Below are 14,374 nucleotides of genomic sequence, written 5' to 3'. Positions count from 1 at the left end.
CCCGCTGTCTCCACTTCTCTGGAATTTCCAAAGTCTGGCCCTCAGCTCTTGCTTCTCTCTCTCTCTTCTTTCCCTCTGCCCATCTCTGTACTTCTCACACCTGTACCCCAATCATACCCATCTCTGTCATTAACATTCCTATCATAACTCTATCCTTTGACTCCCTTTGCCCCCTTTTGCTGCTTGCCTGGACTGCTATAATAACCTCCTTGATGGTCTGTCTGTGTCTAGCCTTTTCATTCTTTTTCTGAAACTGTCTTTTTTGTCTGTCTCTCCATCTCTCTCTCTCTCTGTGTGTCTCTCTCTCTCTGTCTCTCTCTCTCTGTGAGCATTTGTCAAAATGGTACCTCAAAACTTTTGTCATACCCCAGGTTCCAAAACTCCCATGGATGCTGATACCAGGGTGATCCAAGTCTTCCACTGTGCACTGGTAGCAAATGACTTCAGCCTCATTAGATAACTTTATCTTCTACAATTTCCCATCACCGATGCCTACACTTGGGTTCCTCCACCGTGCTGGGTTTTCTTGCCGTGTTATGGTGCGTGCACCAAATCTCACCTGGACTTCCTGGTTTTAGTCTCTCTGTTTCTTAGACAGCATACTGCACTATGTCCCAGCACAGGTCCATGTCTGTGACCCTACAAACCTGACGATGCTTGCTTTTCCCAACATGCAAATCTCTCACACGCTACCTGTCACTTCCTGCTTCTGACATTTGTTTCTTGTTTACATCTTCATCTATTTGGTCCATACTCGCTTGATATGTTCATCGTGTAACAAGGTCCTAGAACTGGAGCTCAAAGATGAATTGCACCCCGTCCTTTCCATCAGAAGCTCAAACAGAGAGATAAAAGTACAAGTCAGGATGATGCCATGCTCAAGGTAGAGCAGAAGGAGAGCTCAGAGAGGAGATAAGACCTGACCGAAGAGGTTCAGAAGGGAACCGGGTTCCTTGTCCAGTAGCAATGTGAAATGATGAACAGAAGCCGGCGTTAGACTTGCATAACCACATAGCATCTCCTACCTGCGACACGCTGGTTTGCTGTGTGTAAATTGGGAACAACATCATTTACCTTGAAGATTTGTGCCAAGGGATGGTGAGATCCAAAAGTTGTAAACAATGTCAGCCAACAGGACTGTCTGGGAACTGTGCAGGTGTCCAACAAGTGGGAGTTCCCTCTGCCTGTAGCACTTGTCCACCTTCCTCTCCTTGAAGTGTCTAGTACCTCGATTGAGACAAGATGTGATCCTAGTGCTGTCTGTGATGTGATTGGTGGGTGGTATCTACAAGCAGGGTCACGAAGAAGCTAGGCTATCTCAGCACCTGGTGTTTGTTTGTTTGTTTGAAAACTGTGATTCTGACCTTTGGAAATCGGGCATAGGAAGAATTCTGCTTCTCTGTTTCATTGAACAGGACCAGTGGCTCACTCAAGTGTCAGGGGCCCTCACAGAGTAGCAGCACTGTCCCTTGACCTACCACACCCTATTAATGAAGGTTGGGCCTTTCATGAGACCTACCCTTTGAAGTCATACCACCAAGCTCTTACCTCATGATGGATGGCACAGCAAGGAGTCCCGACTGAGGGAGAAGCCCAAGTAAAGCCTTTTATGAGGTAAGGGAATCTTCTGAGGAAGCAGAGCAAATGAATGGGGTAGCCTTTGACCATTACTAAATGAGCAAAGCCAAAAGAAAAAAGAGAGAGAGACTGACTTATACGTCCACACCCAATTTGGAGTAGATATAAAAGCTCACCAGAGGAAGGGGACTCAGAGCTCTGAGGCTTGGAGGATACACACCTCGTCTTCAGCCAGGCACCTCCCTCCCTCCAGCACCATGCCATACAACTGCTGCCTGCCCGCCCTGAGCTGCCGCACCAGCTGCTCCTCCCGGCCCTGCGTGCCCCCCAGCTGCCATGGCTGCACCCTGCCCGGAGCCTGCAACATCCCCGCCAATGTGGGTAACTGCAATTGGTTCTGTGAGGGCTCCTTCAATGGCAATGAGAAGGAGACCATGCAGTTCCTGAATGACCGCCTGGCCTCCTATATGGAGAAGGTGAGGCAGCTGGAGAGAGAGAATGCAGAGCTGGAATGTAGGATCCAGGAGAGGAATCAGCAGCAGGACCCCCTGGTGTGTCCTGCCTACCAGGCCTACTTCAGGACCATTGAGGAGCTGCAGCAGAAGGTGAGCAGGACGGGCACCCACAGCATCCCTAGCAGGAAGTTCTCAGGAGAACGTGTGAGACACAGAAATGACATGAACTCTTGGCGTGGTGGGAAATTTGATAACCACATTTCCAGATTTTTAAGCACGTTTTTTTTTTTTTCTTGTGGACTCTTCTATTTGCAGACTGGAGACTGTTAGTTTTGAATCTTGGCAGAAATTAGACTCGGTGGAGGTCATAGGAGTTTAGATAACCCCCACTATTATTAAGAGTGGTCTGTGGGTGTTTCTGAGCTCTGAAAGTATTTTCTCTTACCTTAAGGTAAGAGAAAAGGACTGAGCCAAAGAAGGAAGCCATGTAGTAGGAAGGACCAGATTTGTTTTCTCTTAGCTTGTTGCTACTCTGACCTCTGGTTGACCTCTTTTGGGCACCTTACCACTCTGATCTCATTATCTTGACCCTGGAGTTTCCTTGGTGCACCTTGTATAGTGGAGAATTAGAGTATTTCACTAAACCCAGAAATATTAGACACTAAATACAAATGGTCCCAAGCCATCCAGGATGGCCCTGAGAACAGGAACAACCTCGACTGCCTCTGCCCCTGTGTTTCTGCTTTATGTATTCATCTTGCCAACTTGACTGAAAGTTTGTTAAAGTGCAATATTTTTTAACTTTTAGAGCCTTTCTAACCAAACACCAGTTGTTTTAAACAAATACACATTGTTTTTTATCAGCTTATTAATATTCCTTATTAAGAAAGGAGAAAAATAAGATCATCTGCTGATAAATTTTTGTGTATTTGCATGTCTGCCTCCAGATTTAGTCCCTCAGATATTTTTTGAGCATTTATTGTATATGGATACCATTTAATAGACACACAATGTGCTGTAATTTTTAAAAAAAATATTCTGATGTTTCCATATAAACAAATTAAGAGGATTTCTCTTGATAAAAAGAGCCACCCCCCTGCTCATTACACAATGTTTTTGGATCTCTAGATCTTGTGTGGCAAATCTGAGAACGCCAGGCTGGTTGTGCAGATCGACAATGCCAAGCTGGCCTCTGATGACTTCAGGACCAAGTGAGTGGGTGTTATTGCTTGTCTCTACCTCCCTTCTCTCCCTTCCCTTTTTCTGTTGTTCACACAGGCCAGTGTTGATCCAGATTTCCCCTAGGAGTTTCTCCAAGATCCACACTCCCTCCTCTTCCCTCTTCCCCTTTGTAGAATGGCATCTCCAGCCCTAACTTCAACTCCACCAAACTGTATGTCTGTGACTAGCCTAGTCCTCTACTGTGTGCAGGACTCAGTCATAAGAATGTGTGAGGTTCTTTCCTTCTGGAAGCCTCGAAGTTTACAAGCTCTTATCTCCTCAGAATCCCTGTCTTTGTGAAAATAATTAACATGTACTTCCCTGAGGGACCTACTTCTGGATCTTGACAACTTAAGTAGAAGGAGACGGTTATAAAAACTAGTCTCTGTCATGCCTAGTTATCTAACAAAGCAAACCAAAGCAGAGTCAGGGTTAGGCATGCTCCTACCCACTCTAGCCCCGATTCTCCTGTGATTGCAGGTACGAGACAGAGCTTAGTCTGCGGCAGCTGGTGGAGGCTGACATCAACAGCCTGCGCAGGATCCTGGACGAGCTGACCCTCTGCAAGTCTGACCTGGAGGCGCAGGTGGAGTCCCTGAAGGAGGAGCTGCTGTGTCTCAAGCAGAACCACGAGCAGGTGAAGTCTCCCAAAGTGAAGCACACGGTCAGACTGGCCAGGGCATGTTTGTAACTGCCACAGGCTGTGGGGAGAGGCTGTGAGTTGAGGCTCAATTAGCTCAGAAAGCTGTTCTCCAAACAAAAATGTATTTGTGGAAAATGAGTAATCTTGATAGGAGATTCGGATTTTCTGCCAGAGGCCGGAACAAGAATAAAGGAAGTTGGCTAGCTCAGTCAGTACTGAGGAAAGGTCAGAGCTAAGGCAGCTGCTGTAGGCTCTGCCACTCCCCAATGAGAGTGTCTGAGGACACCATTGCTGACTGTGGTTCTCCATTTTGAATGGCAAGGAGCAGGGTGGCTTAGGGCTGCCCAACAAGAGGCTGAGCTGGACTCTGAATACAACTCTTCATTGCCATCCAGAATGCTTTTGGATATCTGTACTGCTCGGAAGAAACACGGAGTAAGGTGTTTGTCAGTCACACAGGAAGCACACAGGTGCAAACTATACATCCTAGAACTCTGTATGTAGTGACAGTTAATGCTAACCAAGAGCTTATTATGCACTCAAATTAGTGCTAAGCACTTGAGAGCTTCAGAAGAAAAAAAAAAGATGAGCAATTTGAAGATTCTAGAACAATGGTTCTCAACCTTTGGGTCATGACCCCCTTGGGGGGGGGGAGTCAAATAACCCTCTCATAGGGGTCACCCAAAACGTCAGAAATATCAAATATTTACATTATGATTCATAACCATAGCAAAATGACAGTTATGAAGTAGCAATGAAAATAATTCTGTTTGGGGATCACTGCAACATGAGGAATTGTTATTAAAGGATTGAAGCATTAGGAAGGTTGAGGGCCATTGTTCTAGATGCTTCTAGAAGTTATAGGGGGGTGTTAAAGATGAGATACAATCTAAGTCTGTCTGGTGGCTGTGTAAGCCCAGAACCCAGTTCTGTTGTCTCCATGAAGATGTCAGGAGTAACATGTAGAGATGTTCGCTTTGTTTTCTTTGTAGTCAAACGTTGTCCAAGCTTAATGAAAAAATCATTTATGGATACGGTGGGGATATTTTAGCAAGACATCTGAACTGGGCTATTAGGGGGCAGAATTTGAATGGTTGCCGACTCCGTCTCAGCTCTGGTACTAAACCATGACATCCCTCTAAATAGAAAGTGTTATGTTTAGCATGAAGGGCAGAATGGGGTATGGGATGGAAGGTGCTTTGTGAAAGGAATCAGTCTATCACTGACCACAGGGAAAAGGATGCTGGGAAGGAACAGAATGGAGACTGTAGAAGGATTCAGCGCACCAGATGCCCAAAAGCATCCTCTCAAGGAGAGCACCAAGATCCATTGTGATGTTTTGAATTTTCCCTTTCCCCTGCCAGGAAGTCAACACCCTGCGTTGCCAGCTTGGAGACCGCCTCAACGTGGAGGTGGACGCTGCTCCCACTGTGGACCTGAACCGTGTGCTCAACGAGACCAGGTGTCAGTACGAGGCCCTGGTGGAAACTAACCGCCGGGAAGTGGAGGAATGGTACACCACACAGGTAGGCATCTGAGCCCAGGGTTGCTCAGGAACTGAGTCTCCCCAGGACTGTAAGGCAGGGTCTGATCCTGTCTCTCCCTCCCCTTGCCTATTTCAGACAGAGGAGCTGAACAAGCAGGTGGTGTCCAGCTCAGAGCAGCTGCAGTCCTGCCAGGCTGAGATCATCGAGCTGAGACGCACAGTCAATGCCCTGGAGATCGAGCTGCAGGCCCAGCATGAACTGGTGTGTAGTGTCTAGACTGCTGCTGAGCAGTGTGGAGTTGGGAGAATCACTGGGGTGTTCTTGGGGCTTCTCTCTCTCTCTCTCTCTCTCTCTCTCTCTCTCTCTCTCTCTCTCTCTCTCTCTCTCTCTCTCTCTCTCTCTCTCTCTCTCTTCCTCTCTTCTTAGCTCTTGAAGCCTGTGACTTCTCTGGAAGTCATGCAGAAACCTTCAGAGGGAACAGCTCTGTGACAGCCTTTGTCTTCTCTCCCACAGAGAAACTCTCTGGAGAACACCCTGACAGAGAGTGAGGCTCGCTACAGCTCCCAGCTGTCCCAGGTGCAGTGTCTGATCACCAACGTGGAGTCCCAGCTTGGTGAGATCCGGGCTGACCTGGAGCGTCAGAACCAGGAGTACCAGGTGCTGCTGGACATTCGGTCTCGTCTGGAGTGTGAGATCAACACGTACAGGGGCCTGCTGGAGAGCGAGGACTGCAAGTGAGTATGGATGCATGACTTTTCCTTGGGGTGAGCTGTTTTCCTGGCAGGAGTTAATTTACCCCATTTGCACTTCTACCTGGTGACATCCAAAGGAAAAGCCCTAGTCTGACTGTGTTTCTAGTGCCTTCCTGTGTGTTGAAGTCACTCTACCCTAACTTTCTCCAATAATTTCCTGTCTCCAGGCTCCCTTGCAATCCCTGTGCCACAACCAACGCATGTGATAAGCCCATTGGGCCCTGTGTCCCTAACCCTTGTGTCACACGACCTCGATGTGGACCTTGCAACACTTTTGTGCGTTAGAGACGCCATTGCCAGAAGGGGACAAGGATACCAGTTACACCGTAATGCCACCTCTTCCCAAGACCTCAAAGAGTCACCACACTGGACAAAGACGGACCAGTTCTTGGCGTCAGTTCAAGCCTAGAGTGCATTTTCTCATTTGATCCTTGGGCACAGGAGATGCAAAGTCTGTCTTTTGGGGAGTCTACAATACTCACACAAAGCCATATTTACATATGCAATGTTGTGCTTTAATAAAACTTCTCTGAATGTGACTGTAAATAACTAGGTTGAGTGTGGGGGGATGTGGTTGGCAAGCGTGTGAAACAGAACATCAGTGAACTTAACTTTTCTTTGTTAAACTTTTTGTCTTTTAAATGCAATACACATCCTTTGTCTTCCCAATAAATTCTTATTCTGGCATGAAAAATCTGAATTGTGTCTGTTTCACTCAACATTAGCCAGTGTTTTCCCACTAGATGGAAGGTCCAGTCACCCCCATATATGGCTTGTGAAAAGAAAGCCTCCTTCTGATGCCACCCACTGGCCAGAACCAGCACCAAGAGAATAGAGAGAGGAGGTGGATGCAGGTATGGGTAGCAATCATGGCCAGGTTTTGCCAGTCAATGCACTTGTGTTGAGACCTGAAACTAGAGAAGAGACATCCAGAGGGAAAGAACATTCCAGGGAAGCAGCAGAGTCAAGAGAGGGAACGAAGCTGGACCTTTGGAGCATGAAGGGGCCAGTGTGCCTGCAGTGATTATCAGCAGCGGGACAGAGTGGGGAGTGGCTGGCTGGGGTTGTGCAGGGCTCATTGGTTCTGAGTGAAGCTGATTTCACTTACTTATTTTTGTGAGTGTGTGTGATGTATGCTTTGTGTGTATGTGTGTATGTATGTGGTATATGTGGTGTGTGGTGTATATGTGTGTATGTGGTATGCTCTCTCTCACTCACTCTCTCTCTCTCTCTGAACATTTGTGAGGAAGCCAAAAGTTGACAGTAGACATCTTCCTCTGTCACTGTCTATGTTATTTGAGGCAGGGTCTGTCACTGAACCTAGGGCTCACCAGTTGACTAGATTCATGGGCGTGCAAATCCCACAGATCCTCCTGTCTCCACCACCTTCCCCAGTGCTGGGCTTACAGACCTGCTCCGCTGCATCTGGCTTTATATGTGAGTGTTAAGGATTCTGATGCAGGCCAGCAAGCACATGACAGCCAGAGCTGTCTTCTCAGCTCCCCGATTTTATTCCAAGTAAGAGAAAAGCTCCAGGAGAGTCTCGAGGCTGGATGAAGTGGCATCAACATTAAAGGCTGTTCTGGTGGTTGAGTGGGAGATAGGTTCCCAGAACATTCAGATTGATGACAGCTACAAGTCAAGTTGTTTTGATCCAAAGAGGAATCACTGACATGAACAACTGCTCACATTCCCATCCGTAAAAGGAAAGTATGATAAGCGTGCCAGAAATCACACCAATTGCTCAAACTACGAGAAGATAGGATCACGATGTAGCATGCCCCTGGTCATTATGACACTCACACTAACACCTTGACAGTGTCATGGGCCAGCCAGGCAGATGGGTGAGGCTCACCTGGTTCATAGCTGAGCCCACAGCCGGTGTATGGGCAGAGGTACCAATCTCATATATTTTTTTTTAACATACAAGAACAATTATCCATCTGAAATGTAAAGGCTAAAGGGACTTATAGGATCCTTGTAGACATGTGTATAAGAAATTAAGACAAGTGCCTCACAGTTGGAGCAGTTGGGGCACTCAGCATGGACACAAATGGCTTCACATGAAGGACCAGCAAGGTTGGCAGTGGCCTCCGTATGCTGCTACTAAAAGTTTAGGGTGTGACAGATAGGAATGTAGTAGATGTTCGAAATTTAAAAAGAGACTAAAAGGTGATGAAAATATAAGGTAAACTCTCCCAGATTTGGGGTTTGGAAATGTTGTTTTTGTTTCAGTCTTTAATCGTAACTGCATCTTAGTCTTGGCTCCTAGTGTGTTAAATGGCTTTTATGAACCTCAATTCTTTAAGTTATGGAAAAAAAACAATAAAAAGCAAGCTTACTGTTTAATTTTTCCCTTCTATCTTTATCCTCTCCACTTGTGTTTGTGTGTGTGTGCTGTTATTGTTGTGTTAGGAGGACATTTCTATGATCAGCACACGTGGCATTTTCACCAATGACGATCATCAGAATTGTCCCAGGGGAGGACAGAAGCAAAGCATGGGTCTATCAGTGTCAATGTTTCGGTTATTGTTTCATTCACGGTAGCTGAAAATAGCCCTTATGTCTATTTTCCATTCAAGAATGCAACAGTTAAGTTTATCACCGAAGGCCTGGTAAAAATGTTACATATCTGTATCTCATTTTCGTATCTTTCCATACTAAATACATTCTTAGTTGGTTGTAGGATATGGGTGGCAGAGAAAAATGTGAAAGGCTGGGAAGATAACTCAGTGGGCTGGGTAGATGGCTCAGTGGTTAAAATACTCACCTCAAAAGCAATAGGACAGGAGTTTGGATCTCTAGAACCCCCATAAAGGCTCTGTAGACATGGCCGCCTACCTGTAACTCTGGCACTGGGAAGACTGGGATCGGATCTCCAGAGCAAGTTATCTAGTGAGATGAGCTGTATGGTGGTGAGCTATGGGCTTGATCAAGAAGTTCTTTCTCAAAAGAATAAGGTGGAAAAGTGACTCCAGAAGGTTCCTGAGACATCAACTTTGGGCCTTCACATGCTTGCACACAACATATATACATGTGTACCTCCAGTGTGTTCACATGTGAACATACACACATTCATGCACAAGCACATGAAAAGAAAAGGAAAAAGGAAAAGGAAAGAGTATGATAAACAAGCCATGGTGATAGAGAAGAGATGTGTGTGACCTGTGGCTGAAAGCCCAGGTGGAGAGGAGGCCAGAGGTCCCATTGGGGTGGCCCTGGCATGCTGTGTGGCAAGCAGTAGACAATCCCCACCCAGAGTGAAATCCTTCTGAGAAAGGCATTCTATGGGGGCGAGGGAGATGAGAAAGATGAAGGCATCAAGACCGCTCTTGGCCACACTCCATGTCCAATTAGCTGCAACCCCACAGCAGCTTATCTTAAGTGGCAATGCGGAGACATGGGCGGTGGACAGGTGGGAGGCAAGAGAGTCCTTGGCTGGGGATCAGTTGAGGAAGTACCCAGAATCCGGGCAATAAGATCTGGTGAGTTTCACTCAGCATTTGGATGCAAGGGAAGGATTTTTAAAAAGTGAACGAGGGCAGGGATGTAATTCAGAGTGTAGGATGCCTCCTTAACATGCATGAAGCCGGAGGTTCAATCTAAGCACTGTTAAGGATAGGCTTGGTGATCTACACTGCAACTCCAGCCCTCAGAAAAGTGGAGGCAGGAGGGTTAGAAGTTCAAGGTCCGCTATGGAGTTTCAGGTCAGCATGGGTTTTTTGTGAGATCCCGTTTCAAAAAATGAAACAAAACAAAAACTAAGAAGATACAAGCAATCAGAAAACCAAACCAAAACAAAACCCAAAAGGGAGGAAACCTTACATCTGTTTGATTCCTGTGCAGTAAAATCAGGTTCTGCTCTATGGCTGGTGCTGGGGGAAAATAGAGGGAGAAGGAGGAGGAGAGAGAGGAGAAGGGAGGGGAGGGCAGGGAGGAAGAGGGGAAGGAGTGGGAGGAGGGAGGGTGAGACGAGGGAGAGTAGGGTAATGGGGAGGGGGAAGAAAAACTGGCAAAGCAGGAAGGACAAGGAAAAGAAAGAAAGAAAAAGTTGTCCTTCGTCTTGGATAAGTTGTAAATTGCTGTTTTATTTTATCCATGTTGTAGCCCTATCTGCCATTGCTGTCTTTATCTTTCCTTCCACTGAGCTGTACCCACAGCCTGTGAGGATCACTGTCTGATGAGAAAGGGACACACCCTCCTCCTTTTCACCTGGGCACTGTGTTCTTTGAAGGAGGAATGGCTTTCCCATGTTAACAACCGTGGACAGGACTAGGCACGGAACTAGCTTTTGAAAGCACTTCGGTCATGAGAATAGAGATGCAGAGATCTTTTGAAAGAAGCTTGCCGCAAAGGAGAAATTGAGAACTTAAGTGATTTGGCCATGGAATGACTGGGTTGGTGCCAGTCCTCCTGCCTGTGGTTCACCAAATGCTTGAGGCAAGAGGCAGGAGCTTGTGTGGCTCATGGTTCCACCCAGGACCTAGCTTCATCCCTTCACACTCATCCTTACTGATCTCAAAGATGAGGCTTCTGTGGTTAGACAGAAGGCTCAAGGGGCATTTGAACTAAGGCTGGCTGAATGCAACAATAACATGGGAGCTGTGCATTAAAGAAAGATTTAGATTCTAACAGAGAGAACCAGGGTGTGGTGAAGGAAATGTTCTACTTTTCGTTTCGTGAGCATTAGACTACATTGACTGATAGTAAGCAATCTTATGTTAATTACACACTCAATTAAATAAATAGATTTAAAAATATCTGCTCATTGATCTACCAAGATTGTAAAAAAAAAAAAAAACAAACCAAAAACCAAAACCTTGGATTTGTATATTCATTTATAAAGCTACAATGCGTGTGTGCATGTATGTATATATGATTCATCCATTTATATATAATGTTAATGACAAGAGAAAATTGGAATAAAAATGTGCATAAAAGTCAGGGAAGTCTTCAACGTTATTTAATAAATATGTAGTTTTATTCTATTCGTGTGATTTGCCTGTGTGCATGCAATGGCAACAGGTGGATGCAGTACCCTTGGAGGCCTCCAGAGGGCGATGGATTTCTCCCAGTACTAGAGTTTCAAATGGACTTTGAGCAGCCTTGTAGGTGCTGGGAACGGGAACCTAGGTCCTCTGGGAAAACAGCCAGAGCTTTTAACAACTGATCCATCTCTCCAGCCCCCCTCAAAGTTTTCCATTTTAAAATCTAGTTGGAGAAACTCAAGCTGGCTGTAACTCCAATTCTATATCACCTTCCACACGCTAGTTCCACAACGGATGGAGAAAAGTGTATTGCCTCCTGAAGCTTTGGTCTGGAAATTAACCCTCGTAACTGCTATTTACATTATTAGCCGAAGAAGGTCCCTTGGTCACACCCAATTCCAAAGCAAGGAGCACATTCCTGTCATGCTTTGGAAAGCTTGAGAGACAGATAGGAATAGTTGAGTAATGGCCGCTTTATGGGGTTTCCCTGGGCCCTTATTTGTGGCATTTGTTGAAGCAGATAGTGCTGTGTCTCTTCGAAAGGATCAGTGTTCATTTCTGCCAGTACATTCGGATACCACCAGCTGGGGCCTCTTGACAGTCAGGGAGATTTGTGGACCATCCTGGCAAAGGGTAAGACAGCTTTCCTCGGGGTCCTTTGGTGTAGGTGTCTGTGAGTCGAGTCTATTTCCAGTCCATCATTCTACAAGGCTGTGGTCCTTTGCAGACTTAGTTCTTGGTCACAGAGGTGTTTCCGCTTACGGCAACTCCAGAACTTTGTGGTTTCTACCTCCCTGAGAGGTCAGAAAGGTTGAAATTCAAGTTTACCAAGTTCTGAAAATTCCCTGGGGGAGAGGTCATGTTCAGTTCAGATCTCTGAGCACTTTTCTTCATTTCCCGTGACAATGGTTCAGTACACACACTGTGTTGCCTGTTCTTCGATGCTTTTAAAATGATTTAGATTTGTAAATAAATAGCACATCTAGTTGTTTGTAGCATGTGGGTTATTTCAAATATCTCAGCCTACCATACATATATCTGACATGTTTGAGTTTGCCACCAGCTCCATATACATGTGGGTGATCACTCGATATAAATGCATTAAGCCTAAGCAAAGATAAAAATTCAGTTTCCCCATCACTAGATGCATTTCAAGTGTCCAGTGGAGGGGTGCACGCATGCACACACACACACACACACACACACACACACACACACACAGCTCATTAGCAGAACATTTCTGTTGGCACAAAATATTTTATAGCAAAGCACCAGTCCTCATCTAAGATTAAGTGTGCACTGACTGGTGAGGGAGGGAGTGTGACCAGCACCTACAATCTTCTAGCTGATTTGTAAGTAAAAAACCAACTCCCATTCAATGATGATTTCATTTAGCAGAAACTTATTGAATGCACTATATACATTAACCACTGTCAATTGGTGAATAAAACAGCCCTGGTGTGTGTGCATGTGTGTATTTGTGTCAACCTAAACATGACTTAAGGATATTCTGATAACAAGACCTTCCTTAAGACAATTTCTGTAGTTAAGGGAAGAATGTGAGAAAGGAGGATGACTTCAGGAGCAGGCAGACATGGGCTCCAGTCTAAGCTTTGTATCTTCTAGTTAAAGAATTTGATCTCCGAGAGCCTTAGTTTACTTATATACAAGATGAGATGGCCTGAGGTGGCCTTGTGATTGAATGCTTGCCTAGCATGAGGAATTTACAAAAGAAATAAAGAACAAAATCCAAGAAAGAATTCCACCACAACCACCCTCCTACCACCAATTGTAAACACACACACACACACACACACATCAGAGGCAACGCCTACCTATAAATTGCCCAGAGCAGTCTGGGCCAGGATGCTGTGCATGCAATGTCAGTAGATGAACACTAGAGGCCGCCAGAATAGAGGACATGCTTACTCTTTTTTTAAAAACCAATTTTTTCCTTTGATATTTTCATACATGTGTATGTATTATGATAACCCTCATATACTCTCTTAGCACACTCATATCCTGGTTAACCCTTCCCTGTCCTGATTGATTAACTTTTGGTCTTGTTTTGTGACCTGTTTAGTTTATCAAGATCCATCTGTGTTAGCATCTGTTTGTAACTATTCATTGGAGCCTGGTTGTGTGCATGCGCGTGCGTGCGTGCGTGCGTGCGTGTGTGTGTGTGTGTGTGTGTGTGTGTGTGTGTGTGAGCGAGCACCAGTGGTTGCACAGCTGAAGGCAATGACTCCTCTGCTTCATCTGTCAGTAGCAATTGCTCATTAGTGAGAGATGGAGCCCTTGAGCCCCCTTTTCTACCAAGTTTGACAGTTGACAATCTTATTTAATTTATTCAAAAAATTATTTCATTTTACATGTACGAGTGTTTTGCCTGTGTATATGTTTATACTTTTCAGGAGTGGTTCCCACAGAGGTCAGACAAGGGTGTCAGATCCCCTGGAACTGGAGTTACTGAATGAAGCTGGGTCCTCTGCCAAGACAACCAATGCTATATACCGCCGAGCTATCTCTCCAGCCCCAATCTCATTTTTGACAGAGACCCGACCTGCTGCAACATTGTGGCTGCAATTGCTGTATGGTGTGTGTTGCCCAGAGGATGACATTTTGCACGCCTTCTCCTTGTCTTCTGCTATGACAATTCTACAACAATGTTCCTTGAGTGTTAGAAGGGAAGATCAGATGTTCCTGAAGGCAGACCACTCATCTGCTACTTAGCCTCAGTATCCAGCGCGACCATGAGTCTCTATATGTGCTGTTCACTGGAAAAAGAGGATTCTCTGATTAAGGCCGACAGAGTAGCCATGCTTATTTTAAAAATGGCTTTTAAAATTAGATTTACTCATTTTAAGTATGAATTTCTTCAACGAGGAAAACCATGGTGTCTGCCACACACCAGAACTAATTCATGATATGTAGCATGACTAAGTAAAAAAATGCAACCATAAAAACAAGAAACACATAAAGTGTCTTGCATCTGATTTGGAGATGGGGAATGGCTTTCAAAACATATCAGGACAAATTGTATCTTATATCTTGGGTATTCTAAATTTCTGGGCTAATATCCACTTATCAGTGAATACGTATTGTGCGAGTTCTTTTGTGATTGGGTTACCTCACTCAGGATGATGCCTTTCAGGTCCATCCATTTGCCTAGGAATTTCATAAATTCATTCTTTTTAATAGCTGAGTAGTACTCCATTGTGTAAATGTACCACATTTTCTGTATCCATTC

General features: G+C 45.2%; 1 protein-coding gene across 1 annotated transcript; it reads left to right on the top strand.

Annotated features, from left to right (window-relative positions):
- Positions 1 to 1,776: 1,776 nt before the first annotated feature.
- On the top strand, positions 1,777 to 6,823 carry LOC110304423 (keratin, type I cuticular Ha3-I). The gene is made up of 7 exons (XM_021175807.1): positions 1,777 to 2,183; positions 3,162 to 3,244; positions 3,735 to 3,891; positions 5,262 to 5,423; positions 5,520 to 5,645; positions 5,898 to 6,118; positions 6,304 to 6,823. The coding sequence occupies exons 1-7, from the start codon at positions 1,836 to 1,838 to the stop codon at positions 6,419 to 6,421; spliced, it is 1,215 nt and encodes a 404-aa protein (XP_021031466.1). The 5' UTR covers positions 1,777 to 1,835; the 3' UTR covers positions 6,422 to 6,823.
- Positions 6,824 to 14,374: the final 7,551 nt, after the last annotated feature.

This window comes from Mus caroli, chromosome 11 (genome assembly GCF_900094665.2).
Source record: "Mus caroli chromosome 11, CAROLI_EIJ_v1.1, whole genome shotgun sequence".
NCBI classification, from domain to species: Eukaryota; Metazoa; Chordata; class Mammalia; order Rodentia; family Muridae; genus Mus; species Mus caroli.
The sequence above is the reverse complement of the archived record's forward strand: the minus strand, read 5'-3'. Positions and strand labels throughout refer to the sequence as shown.

Bases quoted from the DNA above. Each gene is read 5' to 3' on its own strand.
- LOC110304423 (XM_021175807.1), top strand. From the start codon at position 1,836: ATGCCATACAACTGCTGCCTGCCCGCCCTGAGCTGCCGCACCAGCTGC. The intron at 2,184-3,161 runs GTGAGCAGGACG...TTGGATCTCTAG, and splicing joins TTGAGGAGCTGCAGCAGAAG to ATCTTGTGTGGCAAATCTGA. The intron at 3,892-5,261 runs GTGAAGTCTCCC...TTCCCCTGCCAG, and splicing joins TCAAGCAGAACCACGAGCAG to GAAGTCAACACCCTGCGTTG.